We start from the raw sequence: 12,445 nt of genomic DNA on the forward strand, positions 1-12,445 counted from the left end.
TCTCTTCTGTGCCTTTGCTCCTTGTGGTTTCTTTTTTTCTGGAATGGTGTCTTTCTTCTATCCTGGATAAGTCCAACTCACCCGTTAAAGGCGGGCTTCGGAATTACTTCTGGGAAGCCTTTTCTCAAGTACCCCGAAGCCTCCCAAGACTGGGATGGGGATCTTTGTATTTCTACCGCTCACTCCCTATAACTCACTTCCAAGGGCAGGGACCACATCTTACTTTCTTCTGCCTTCAGCGAATTTTTTTGTTTTTTTTGAGACGGAGTTTTACTCTTGTTGCCCAGGCTGGAGTGCAATGGCGTGATCTCGGCTAACCACAACCTCCGCCTCCCGGGTTCAAGCGATTCTCCTGCCTCAGCCTCCCGAGTAGCTGGGATTACAGGCATGCGCGACCGCGCCTTGCTAATTTTGTATTTTTAGTAGAGACGGGGTTTCTCCATTTTGGTCAGGCTGGCCTCGAACTCCTGACCTCAGGTGATCCGCCCACCTCGGCCTCCCAAAGTGCTGGGATTGGATCCTTGAGCCACGGTGCTCGGCCCAGTGAATGTTTATCTAAAGAATTCAGCCTAAGGTTTTCCAGCAGGCAAGCAGCTGAGTCAGAAGTTAGCGCTTAGATTCTGGCAGAGCTCTAATTCAAATTCAAAATTCTTAAATATCCTCACTTTAGTAGAGTTCTTTACAGTTTGCAAAACAATTCTCATAAAGCTACTCTTTATGTCCTGGGGCAGGAGTCGCAGAAAGGAAATGTTTTAAACCAGGAGCTAGAGAGGAACTAGAAAATCCTGGCATAGAGGTAACAGTCTTGAGAAGGGAGCCAACAGCAAACATGACCTTGCTCACCAGAGAAACTCCACCCTGGCACCTCGGACCCCCGCCCGCACAGTCTGCGGCGCACTGAGCCCTCCCACCTCGAAGACTACAAATCCCAGCATGCCTCACAGTGAGTGGCAGGACGCAGGGCATGCCGGGACACGTAGTCCCACCCTAGCACGGGAAAAGGCCGGAAGGTCCCATGACGTCAGGAGGGCTCGGGAAAGGGGTTCGGAACCGGTCCAGGCTCAAGTTAAATCTCCCTCTAAAGAGCCAACACTGGTTTCTTTGGCGACTCGGTTTCTACTCTAAACAGGTCCCGCTCCACAGTCTGGGCGGGCCTTGTGTGCGTTGAGTAGCCTCTAGCGTGAAAACTTCATGGTTAAAAGGGAAGTACCGGAGGCAAGAAATAGCTTTCGAGGCACTGGTTTGTTAGAGTAGTGGTACGTAGTGCGCCGCCCTGAACGGGGGCTGAGACGCTGCTTTTCCAGAAGTGCCAGTGAGGACGTGGCAAGACCGCCTCGGACGTACGCTTCCTCTACCTCAGCCCGTCGGGTTAGGGGCGCGGGAGGCGCAGAGGCTGCTGGGAACGCGCATGCGCTCAGCGCGGCGGGGAGTCCACCTTTAACGTCCGCGGGCGCGGGGTGTGTCGGGTGTCGACGGCGGCGCTTTGCGGCCGGTCGTGCGGGTCCGGCGCGGGCGGGCGCGGCGGCAGTGGCGCGCACAGGTGATTGACTGGCCAGCTGCCTGAAGGAGCGCCAGGTCCTCCTTGCTGGCAGGTGGCGGAGCCCATTGGGGCGGCAGTGCAGACCGCGGCGGCGGCTGCGGCGGTCTGGCTCGGGAGGCGTTCCTGGGGCCAAGGCCATGGCCCCACGGCTGCAGCTGGAGAAGGCGGCCTGGCGCTGGGCGGAGACGGTGCGGCCCGAGGAGGTGTCGCAGGAGCACATCGAGACCGCTTACCGCATCTGGCTGGAGCCCTGCATTCGCGGCGTGTGCAGGTGAGGCCCGCGCACCGCGCCTCGCGGGCTCCTCGCGCCGGACCTTGGAAAGCCCGGGCGGGGTGGGGGAAAGGAAGACGCAGCCCTTTGCGTGCATTTGGGAGGCGCGGAGCCGAGCGAGGTGGAGTTTCCTCCTTTGCGCCGTCTGCGCGACCTGGGAAACGCTGGCTTCCCGGGCTGTGCGCGGAGGTGATGCTGGCCAAAGCACTTTAGGAAGGTTTGGGTTCCCATCCAGAAGATGGCGGTGGAGATGAAGGCAGGAGCTGAGAGCTTAGCAAGCGTTGATGGCTGGGGTATCTTGGCCACAGCACGGCTCTTTCGTTTGTGAAAAGGAACTTTTTGGAAGTGAGCTTCATCACAGTGTATCTTGTTGGTGTTGACACCGAAGGCCTGATCATCTTAGTATTATTTTTGTAGAGGGCAGCTTTAGAAAAAACTGTGGTCAGCCTACGTCATCGATACCCTGCACCCCCGTTGGCCTTCCCTCACTCGTTAATCTAGTATTTTTTTTTTAAGCCTTTCTTTGGTCGTTCTGGTTCGACACCACTTTACCGAGTACCAAGTTTAAGCTGTGATAGTGCTGTCCTTCACGTCTGCGCCGCCCTTGAACCTTGCCTTTCCTTAACCGCCTCCTATAGATTGAATCCTTAGGCTTTGCTCCTGTTTATTCCCTTTTTTCCACCTTGTAACGCAGGAACTGTAGTTTTTGTTTCAGAATGTTGTTGAAATTGACTTGGCCAAGCCGGGCATGCTCAGTAGCCGTGTTTCGGCAGGCATTTAGGAAATGCTTTCTGGAGTTTTTACATTCCGCTGGGGGATCCGGAAGGAATGGAAGTCATGGTCTCTGGCTTTGGAGCTTAAAGTCTAGTATGAGAAGTGAAATAAGTTAGGGAGTTTCTATAAAGCAAACGAATAAGTCCAAGCTCTGGGCGTCTGTCTCACAAGGAGGGTAAATCTGACTTTAACAGTAAGTTCTGGAATGTCTGAAGTCTATGTATAATAGAAATAATCAAGCTTCAGTCAGTTTCTCAACGTAATTAGTTTCCAGACTAACCAAATAATGTAAACTATTAATAGTTCTGGTGGTTTTTGAGACAGGGTCTCACTCTGTCACACAGGCTGGAGTGCAGTGTCACGAGCTCGGCTCACTGCAACCTCCGTTTCCCAGGCTCAAGCGATCCTCCCACCTCGGCCTCCGGAGTAGCTGGGATTAGAGGCACGGGCCACCACGCCCGACTCAGTTTTGTATTTTTAGTAGAGACGGGTTTTCGCCATGTTGGCCAGGCTGGTCTCGAGCTCTGGGCTCAAGCGATCTGCCCGCCTCTTCTGGGATTACAGGCGTCAGCCACCATGCTGGGCCAATTTCTGATATTTATTTATTTTTTGAGACGGTGTTTCGCTCTTATTGCCCAGGCTAGAGTGCAATGGCGTGATCTCGGCTCACTGCAACCTCTGCCTCCTTGGTTCAAGCGATTCTCCTGCCTCAGCCTCCTGAATAGCTGGGATTACAGGCATGCACCATGGTGCCCGGCTAATTTTTTTTTATTATTTTTATTTTTTGTATTTTTAGTAGAGACAGGGTTTCTCCATGTTGGTCAGGCTGGTCTCGAACTCCTGACCTCAGATAATTTGACCGCCTTGGCCTCCCAAAGTGCTGGCATTACAGGCGTGAGCCACTGCCCGCCAGGCCGATACTTTTTTTTTTTTCGAGACAGCGTCGTGAGACGCTGGATAAATTTAAAAAAATAAATTTTTAAAATAAAAATTTTAAAAGAAAAAAGAATAGGCCGGGTGCGGTGGCTCATGCCTGTAATCCCAGCACTTTGGGAGGCCGAGATGGGCGGATCACGAGGTCAGGAGTTCGAGACCAGCCTGGCCAGCATGGTGAAACCCCGTCTCTACTAAAAATACAAAAATTAGCCGGGGGTGGTGGCGGGCGCCTGTAATCCCAGCTACTGGGGTGGCTGAGGCAGGAGAACCCTGGAACCCGGGAGGTGGAGGTTGCGGTGAGCCGAGATCACGCCACTGCACTCCAGCTTGGGCAACAGGGCAAGACTCAGTCTCAAAAAAAAAAAAAAAAAATTATCTTGGCTCTGTATGCCCTGTATGTTCCGCCTCTAAATTTCCCTATTCCGGACATTTCATATAAATGGAATCCTAAAATACGTGGACTTTTGTGACTGATTTCCTTTACTTATGTATTTAAGGGTCATCCATGTTGTAGCATGTTTCAGCACTTCATTTCATTAAAAAAATACCTGGGAAATACATATGACAGTGTTTACCATTTTAAAGTGCACAGTTCGGTGGGTTTCAGTACCTTTATAGTGTTGTACAACCATCACCACTATCTGGTTCCAGAACTTTTCATTATCCTAAAAGGAAACTGAGCATCTGTTAGTCACTTCCCATTTTCCCCCCTCGCCCAGCCCCTGGCAACTGCTAATCTACTTTCTGTCTCTGGATTTCTCTATTAATATTTCATAGCAGTGGAATTATACAGTACGTGGCCATTTGTGTCTAGTTTCACTTAGCATAATGTTTCCAAGGGTTATCCCTGCTGCGCATGTGTTAGTACTTTATTCCTTACGGCTGAGTAGTATTCCATTTTATGGATAATACCACGTTTTATATATCTGTTCATCAGTTGAGGGACATTTTGATTATTTCCACCTTTTGGTTATTTTGAGTAGTACTTCTCTGAACATTTGCATACAAGTTTTGGTCTGAACATCTGATTTCAGTTCTTTACCTGGGAGTGGAATTACTGGGTCATACACAGTCAATTCTGTGTTTAACTTAACCGAACCGCGAAACTTCCACAGTGGTTGTACCGATTTACATTCCCACCAGTGATGTATGAGGGTTCAAATGCTTCATCATCCTCATAAACAGGTACTATTTTCTGTTTTTCTGGTTAGGCCCTCCTAGTTGGGTGTGAAGTGATGCATCTTTGTAGTTTTGATTTGCATTTTCCTAGTGACTAATGAGTTCAGCGTCTTTTCATGTGCTTGTTGCCTCTTTTCCTTTTATTGATCAATAATATGCCATCATATCTCTATATCTACCACATTTTTAATTTGCATTCATCTGCTGATAGACATTTGGGTCATTTCTACTTTTTGGTTATTATAATGTTGCTATGAACATTCGTGTAGTAGTTTTTGTGTGGGCATTTGTTTTTATTTCTCTTGGTTATAGAACAAGAAGTGGGATTGTTGGGTTGTGTGGTAACTTTTAACTTTTTATTATTATTATTATTATTTTGAGACGGAGTCTCTCTGTGTTGCCCAGGCTGGAGTGCAGTGGCGCCATCTCGGCTCACTGCAACCTCTGCCTCCTAGGTTCAAGCGATTCTTGTGCCTCAGCCTCTGAGTCACTGGGATTACAGGCGCCCACCACCACACCCGGCTAATTTTTTGTATTTTTTAGTAGAGACTGGGTTTCGCCAAGTTGGCCAGGCTGGTCTTGAACTCCTGATCTCAGGTGATCCACCTACCTCGGCCTCCCAAAGTGCTGGGATTACAGGCTTGAGCCACCGCACCCAGCTCTTTTAACTTTTATTTATTTATTTATTTTTAATGAGGTCTCACTCTGTAACCCAGACTGTATTGCAGTGCAATCATGGCTCACTGCAGCCTTGAACTCCTGGGCTCAAGCAATCCTCCCGCCTCAGCCTCCTGCCACTACAGGCACATGCCACAACAGGAGGCTAATTAAACAAAATTTTTTTGCTGGGCGTGGTGGCTCACGCCTGTAACCTCAGCACTGTGGGAGGCCGAGGCTGGCGGATCACGAGGTCAGGAGATCGAGACCATCCTGGCTAACGTGGTGAAACTCTGTCTCTACTAAAAATACAAAAAATTAGCCGGGCATGGTGGCAGATGCCTGTAGTCCCAGCTACTCGGGAGGCTGGGGCAGGAGAATGGCATGAACTCGGGAGGCAAAGGCAGGAGAATGGCATGAACCCGGGAGGCAGAGCTTGCAATGAGCTGAGATACGCCACTGCACTCCAGCCTGGGTGACAGAACGAGACTCTGTCTCCAAAAAAAAAAAAAAATTGTGGAAATGGAGTCCCACTTTGGTGCCCAAGCTGGTCTTGAACTCCTTGCTTCAAGTGATCCTCCTGCCTTGGCCCCCTGAAATGCTTGGATTGCATGAATGAAACTGTTTATGGCCTTTTTTTGGCTTTTTTTTTTTTTTTTTTTTTTAAGATGAGGGTCTTGCTATGTTGTGTAGGCTGTCCTTGAACTCCTGGGCTCAATCAATACTCCTGCCTCAGCTTCCCTGGTAGCTGGGACTGTAGGCACGAACCACCATGTCTGTGTTTAATATTTTGGGGAATTGTCAGGTTACTTTCCAGAGTGGCTGCGCTATTTTACATATTCACAAGCAGTATATGAGGATTCCAATTGCTCTACGTCCCTATACTTGTTACTGCCTTTTTTCTTTTAGCCATCCTAGTGGGTGCGAAGTGGTGTCTTATGTTTTGATTTGTGTTTCATTGATGACTAATCACGTTAAACATCTTTTTGTGTACTTATTGGCCATTCATATATCTTTTTTGAGAAATGTCTGTTTAAATCCTTTGCGTGCTTTTAAATTGAGTTGCCTTTTGTTATTGAGTTGTGATCTTTTTTTGGTCTTGTTTTTGTTTTGTTTTGTTTTTTCAGACAGAGTCTCGCTCTGTCACCCAGGCTGGAGTGCAGTGATGCCATCTCGGCTCACTGTAACCTCCGCCTCCCAGGTTCAAGCGATTCTCCTGCCTCAGCCTCCTGAGTAGCTGGGACTACAGGCACACCGCCACGCCTAGCTAATTTTTTTTTTTTTTTGGTATATTTAGTAGAGACGGGGTTTCACTATGCTGGCCAGGCTGGTCTCAAACTCCTGACCTTGTGATACGCCCACCTCAGCCTCCCAAAGTGCTAGGATTACAGGCGTGAGCCACTGCATCCAGCCAAGTTGTGTTCTTTATATATGCTGCATATAAGTCCCTTATTAAATATATGATTTGCAAATATTTTTTCTAATTTCTATGGCTTTTAATTTTATTGGTGGTATCATTTTCAGTACAAAAGCTTTTCATGTTGATGTAGTCCAATTTCTTCTTGTTCTCCGCCTTCTTATTCTTATCAATGAAGCAGGGTTCTTGCTTTGTTGCCCAACCTGGAGTGCAGTGGTGTGATTGTAGCTCACTGTAGCCTTAAACTCCTGGTCTCAAGTGATCTTTTTGCCTCAACATCCCCAGTAGGTACAACTGCAAGTTGTACTACCACACCCAGCTAATTTTTTTGGTATTTTTTGTAGAGTTGGGGTCTTACTATGTTACCCAGGCTGACCTTGAACCTTTAGCCTCAAGCAGTCCTGCTTCAGCTTCCCAGAGTACTGGGATTACAGGTGTGAACCACCTGGCTCCAACATTGTACTATTTTTTTTTGACGCTTTTGGTCTTGTAAGAATTCAACCTCACCCAAGGTTTGAGCAGTTTTAATTAATGAATTAGTTAATTTTATGAGACAAGGTCTGGCTCTGTTGCCCAGGCTGGAGTACAGTGGTGCAATCTTGGCTCAATGCAACCTCTGCCTCCCAGGGGCTCAAGCCATCCTCCTACTTCAGCATCCCGAGTAGCTGTGACTACAAGCATGCTCCACCACACTCGGCTAATTTTTGGTGTTTTTTTTTTTTTCAGATGGAGTCTGGCTCTGTTGTCCAGGCTGAGTGTAGTGGCGTAATCTTGGCTCACTGCAACCTCCGCCTCCCAGGTTCAAGCGATTCTCCTGCCTCAGCCTCCTGAGTAGCTGGGATTACAGGCATGCACCACCACACCTGGCTAATTTTTTTTTTTTTTCTTTGAGACAGAGTTTCACTCTTGTTGCCCAGGCTGGAGTGCAGCGGCGCAAACTCGGCTCACTGCAGCCTCCGCCTCCCAGGTTCAAGCAGTTCTCCTACCTCAGCCTCCCGAGTAGCTGGGATTGCAGGCACCACGCCCGGCTAATTTTTTAGTAGAGATGGGGTTTTGCCATATTGGCCAGGCTGGTCTCGAACTCCTGACCTCAAGTGATCCCCCCGCCTTGGCCTCCCAAAGTGCTGGGATTACAGGCGTGAGCCACTGTGCCTGGCCCTGTCAGCTTTTATTTAGATATCCAAAAAGCTCTCTTTCTACTCACTTTCTTCTTTTTTTTTTTTTGAGACAAGACACTATTCACTTTCTCCTTTTTTATAGAGACAGAGTCTTGTCACATTGCCCAGGCTGGTCTCAAACTCCTGGGCTCTAGCAGTCCTCCCTCCTCAGCCTCCTAAATTGCTGGGATTCCAGACATGAGCCTTTCTCCTTTTGTTTATTTCTTCTCTTTGCAAGAAGAGACTAAATAAATAAATAGTATCACCAATATGTATTTTTCATACTTTATGCAACAATTTGTTATGAGATACCAAAGCTAAAGAATGAGGTGTTTGACCATATTCAAAGACCACATGTGTCAGGACTGTTTACATTTCTGAAAGTACTTAGGGCAATCACAGGATGAAAGCAGTGTGTACTAAATCCTCTGTCCACAGAATTTTGCAAATATTATGTGTCTTGAGGGCAGACTTGTTTGTTAACAGTGAGGTTGGTGGTCAAGTAAGTTCCTGGAAGTAAAATTGTTGGGTAAGGGATGTGTGTTTTTCATTTTGATCCATGTTGCTAAATTGCCCCTCAGAATGAGGGTTTCTCTTTACATTTCCCTGTCAATGTGTAAGAGTATCTTACATATACATCATACCCTCACCAACATAATGTGTTAGTCACACTTTTTGATCTAAGTGCAAAGGGTTTCATATGTTTAATATGTATTTCTTTTGTTACAATTTCTTTTTGTTACAGTTAATCTTTTGATGTGAAATTTGTTTTGTTTTGTTTTTGAGACAGGGTCTTACTATGTTGCTTAGGCTGGTCTCAAACTCCTGGGCTCAAGGGATCTTCCTTCCTCAGCTTCCTGAATAGCTGGGATTACAAGTGCATGTCACCATGCCCAGCCTTGATATGAATTTTCAAAGACTGGATTTACTTATGCTTCCAGCCGTGTATAGGGAGTACAATGTCTGTTTTGTTCTCATTAGGGAAACATCATATGACTATTACCAAATTAAAACATTACAGAAATGTGTGAAGCACTCTAGAAAGCCAGTGTCATGCCACCTTACTTCAGTGGCTTTGTAGCTCTAGTCCCAAAACCCTAATGAGGGCCACGCACGGTGGCTCACGCCTGTAATCCCAACACTTTGTTAGGCCGAGGTGGGAGGATTACTTGAGGTCAGGAGCTTGAGACCAGTCTGGTCAACATGGCAAAAACCCATTTCTACTAAATTAGCTGGGCATGATGGCGGCATACACCTGTAATTCCAGCTACTCAGGAGGCTGAGGCGCGAGAATTGCTTGAACCCAGGAGGTGTAGGTGGCAGTGAGCCAAGATTGAGCCACTGCACTCCAACCTGGGTGACAGAGTGAGACTCTGTCTCAATAAAAACCAACCAACCAAACAAAATAACCCTAACGAGGACCCATAGTTCCAGCTACACTGGAGACTGAGGTGGGAGGATGGCTTAAGCTTGGGAGGTGGAGGTTGCAGTGAGCCAAGACCATGCCACTGCACTCCAGCTTGGGCGATAGAGCAAGACCCTGTCTCAAAGGAAAAAGAACAAAGGGGAGTCACAATACATACTTTGTTGCAACTTGTTTCTATTCATGCATGTAGAGCTGCCTTATTTATTTATTTATTTATTTATTTATTTATTTTTGAGAGAGTCTAGCTTTGTTGCCCAGGCTGGAGTGCAGTGCGTGAATTTGGCTCACTGCAACCTCCGCCTCCCAAGGTTCAAGTGATTCTTGGGCCTCAGCCTCCGGAGTAGCTGGGACAACAGGCATGGGCCACCATGCTTGGCTAATTTTTGTAGTTTAGTGGAGACAGGGTTTCACCATGTTGGCCAGGCTGGTCTCAAACTCCTAACTTCAGGTGATCTGCCCACCTCAGCCTCCTGAAGTGTTGAGATTGCAGGTGTGAGCCACCGCACCTGGCTATTCTTTTTTCCTTTGTTTGTTTTGAGACAGAATCTTGCTCTGTTGCCAGGCTGGAGTACAGTGGTGCAATCTTGTCTCACTGCAACCTCTGCCTCCCGGGTTCAAGCAATTCTCCTGCCTCAGCCTCCTGAGTAGCTGGGACTACAGGGGCGCCCCACCACACCTGGCTAATTTTTGTATTTTTAGTAGAGATATGGTTTCACTGTGTTGGCTAGGATGGTCTCGATCACCTGACCTCGCGATCTGCCCACCTTGGCCTCCCAAAGTGCTGGGATTACAGGCATGAGCCACTGCGACCGGTCCTATTCTTTCTTAAAAAATATTCTTATGTATGTTTATGGTATATAACATAGCATACATACAGATAGTAAAATGGGAACTGTAATGAAGCAGATTGACATCTATTATCTCACAGTTACAAATTTTGTGTGTGGCAAGAGAAGCTAAAATCTCATTTAGCAGGAGCCCCAAATACATACCTGCCTTATTATTATTATTATTATTATTATTATTATTATTATTTTGAGACAGAGTCTCGCTCTGTCACCCAGGCTGGAGTGCAGTGGCGTTATCTGCTCTCACTGCAACCTCCACCTTTTGGGTTCAAGGGATTCTCCTGCCTCAGCCTCCCGAGTAGCTGGGATTATAGGCGCATGCCACCATACCCACCTAATTATTGTATTTTTAGTAGAGCCACCACACCCAGCCAGTTACATAGTTTTTTAAAAATAGAGATGGGGTCTTGCTATGCTGCCCTGACTGGTCTTGAATTCCTGGCTTCAAGCAGTCCTTCCACCTTGCCCTCCCAAAGTGCCGGGATTACAGGTGTGAGCCACTGTGCCTAACCTGCATTATAATTTATTTAACCAGTTTCCTGTTGATGGACTTTGGGGTTTCCGGTTTTTGATAATACAACCCGTGCTGCCCTAGCCAGCCCTCTGCATCGATCTTGAGTGTTGAGTGAGTGTTTTCACTTAGGTTGCTAGATGAGAAATTGCTGAGGTAAAGGGACTGCTTAGAATTTTGATAGATGTCAAAAGTTCATACCATTTATCCTGGTCCTCTAGAGTGAGTGTGCCTATTACCTTATACAAAGCATTTCTATTCCCAGCTTCCATCTGATTAGCGAAAAATAGCATCTTATTTTCATTTGCCATTTTTTGCTGGTGACATTGAGCATCTTTTTAATTTTATTTTTTAGTTTTATAGAGATAGGATCTCATGTTTTGCCCAGGCCGGTCTTGAACTCCTGGGCCCAAGAAATCCTCAGCCTTGGCCTCCCAAAGTGCTGGGATTACAGGCGTGAGCCACTGCGTCCCTTCTCCTTTTTATATTTACTTGCCATTTGTATTTCTCCTGTGAATTGTGTGTTCTGGATTGTTGGTCATTTTCTTACTGATTTTCAAGAGCTTATTGAATATTTCTTTTTTTTTGAGACGGAGTCTCAGTCTGTCGCCCAGGCTGGAGTGCAATGGTGTGATCTCAGCTTGCTGCAACCTCTGCTTCCTGGGTTCAAGCGATTTTCCTGCCTCAGCCTCCCAAGTAGCTGAGACTACAGGTGCCTGCCACTATGCCTGGGTAATTTTTGTATTTTTGTAGAGAGGGGTTTCACTATGTTGGCCAGGCTGGTCTTGAACTCCTGACCATGTGATCCGCCTGCCTCAGCCTCCCAAAGTGCTGGATTACAGGCGTGAGCCATCACGCCCGGCCGAATATTTCTTTTTTCTTTCTTTTCTTTCTTTCTTTCTTGGTTTTTTTTTTGAGACAGAGTCTTGCTCTGTTTCCCAGGCTGGAGTGCTGTGGTGTGATCTCAGCTCACTGCAACCTTTGCCTCCCAAGTTCGAGCTATTCTTTTGCTTCAGCCTCCCAAGTAGCTGGGATTACAGGTCCGCGCCACCACTCCTGGCTAACGTTTGTATTTTCAGTAGAGACGGGGTTTCACCATGTTGGCTAGGCTGGTCTTGAATACCTGACCTCAGGTGATCCACCTGCCTTGGCCTCTCAAAGTGCTGGGATTATAGGCGTGAGCCACCACGCCTGGCCTAGTTTTTTTTTTTTTTTTGAGATGGAGCCTGGCTGTGTCACCCAGGCTGGAGTGCAGTGGCGCGATCTCGGCTCACTGCAAGCTCCACCTCCCAGGTTCACACCATTCTCCTGCCTCAGCCTCCCAAGTAGCTGGGACTACAGGCGCCCGCCACCACACCCAGCTAATTTTTTGTATTTTTAGTAGAGACGGGGTTTCACGGTGTTAGCCGGGATGGTCTCAATCTCCTGACCTCATGTTCTGCCCGCCTCGGCCTCCCAAAGTGCTGGGATTACAGGCATGACCCACCATGCCCGGCCCGGCCTAGTTTATTGAATATTTCTGTCGAAGATATTTTCCGTGGTATTTTTGGGCTTTGTGGGCTTTTTTTCCTTTTGGTACGTTAGTTTTTGATTTTTTATGTGGTAAAATTTATGAATGCTTTTTTTTATGGTTTCTGGATTTCCCAATTCTGAGGTTATAAAAATATTCATTCATGTTGTGTTTTAGTACTGATGGTTTACTTTTATGCAACCTTTATGTTTTTATAAT

At 47.1% G+C, this 12,445-nt stretch overlaps 1 protein-coding gene across 13 annotated transcripts in view; it reads left to right on the forward strand.

The window, feature by feature from the left end:
- Positions 1–978: 978 nt before the first annotated feature.
- The window catches only part of USP48 (ubiquitin specific peptidase 48), a 107,581-nt gene continuing 96,114 nt past the window's right edge, over positions 979–12,445 (forward strand). For 7 of the 13 annotated variants that reach the window (XM_009450256.5, XM_063784920.1, XM_009450266.4 and 4 more), the window contains exon 1: positions 979–1,811. In XM_009450256.5, the coding sequence (XP_009448531.1) occupies positions 1,678–1,811 (134 nt within the window). In that variant the 5' untranslated portion in view covers positions 979–1,677. The remainder of the gene's footprint in view (positions 1,812–12,445) is intronic. The other 6 variants (XR_010147764.1, XR_010147765.1, XM_063784922.1 and 3 more) reach the window with 3 other exon arrangements.

The sequence above is a fragment of the Pan troglodytes genome, chromosome 1 (genome assembly GCF_028858775.2).
Source record: "Pan troglodytes isolate AG18354 chromosome 1, NHGRI_mPanTro3-v2.0_pri, whole genome shotgun sequence".
In the NCBI taxonomy this organism is placed as follows: Eukaryota; Metazoa; Chordata; class Mammalia; order Primates; family Hominidae; genus Pan; species Pan troglodytes.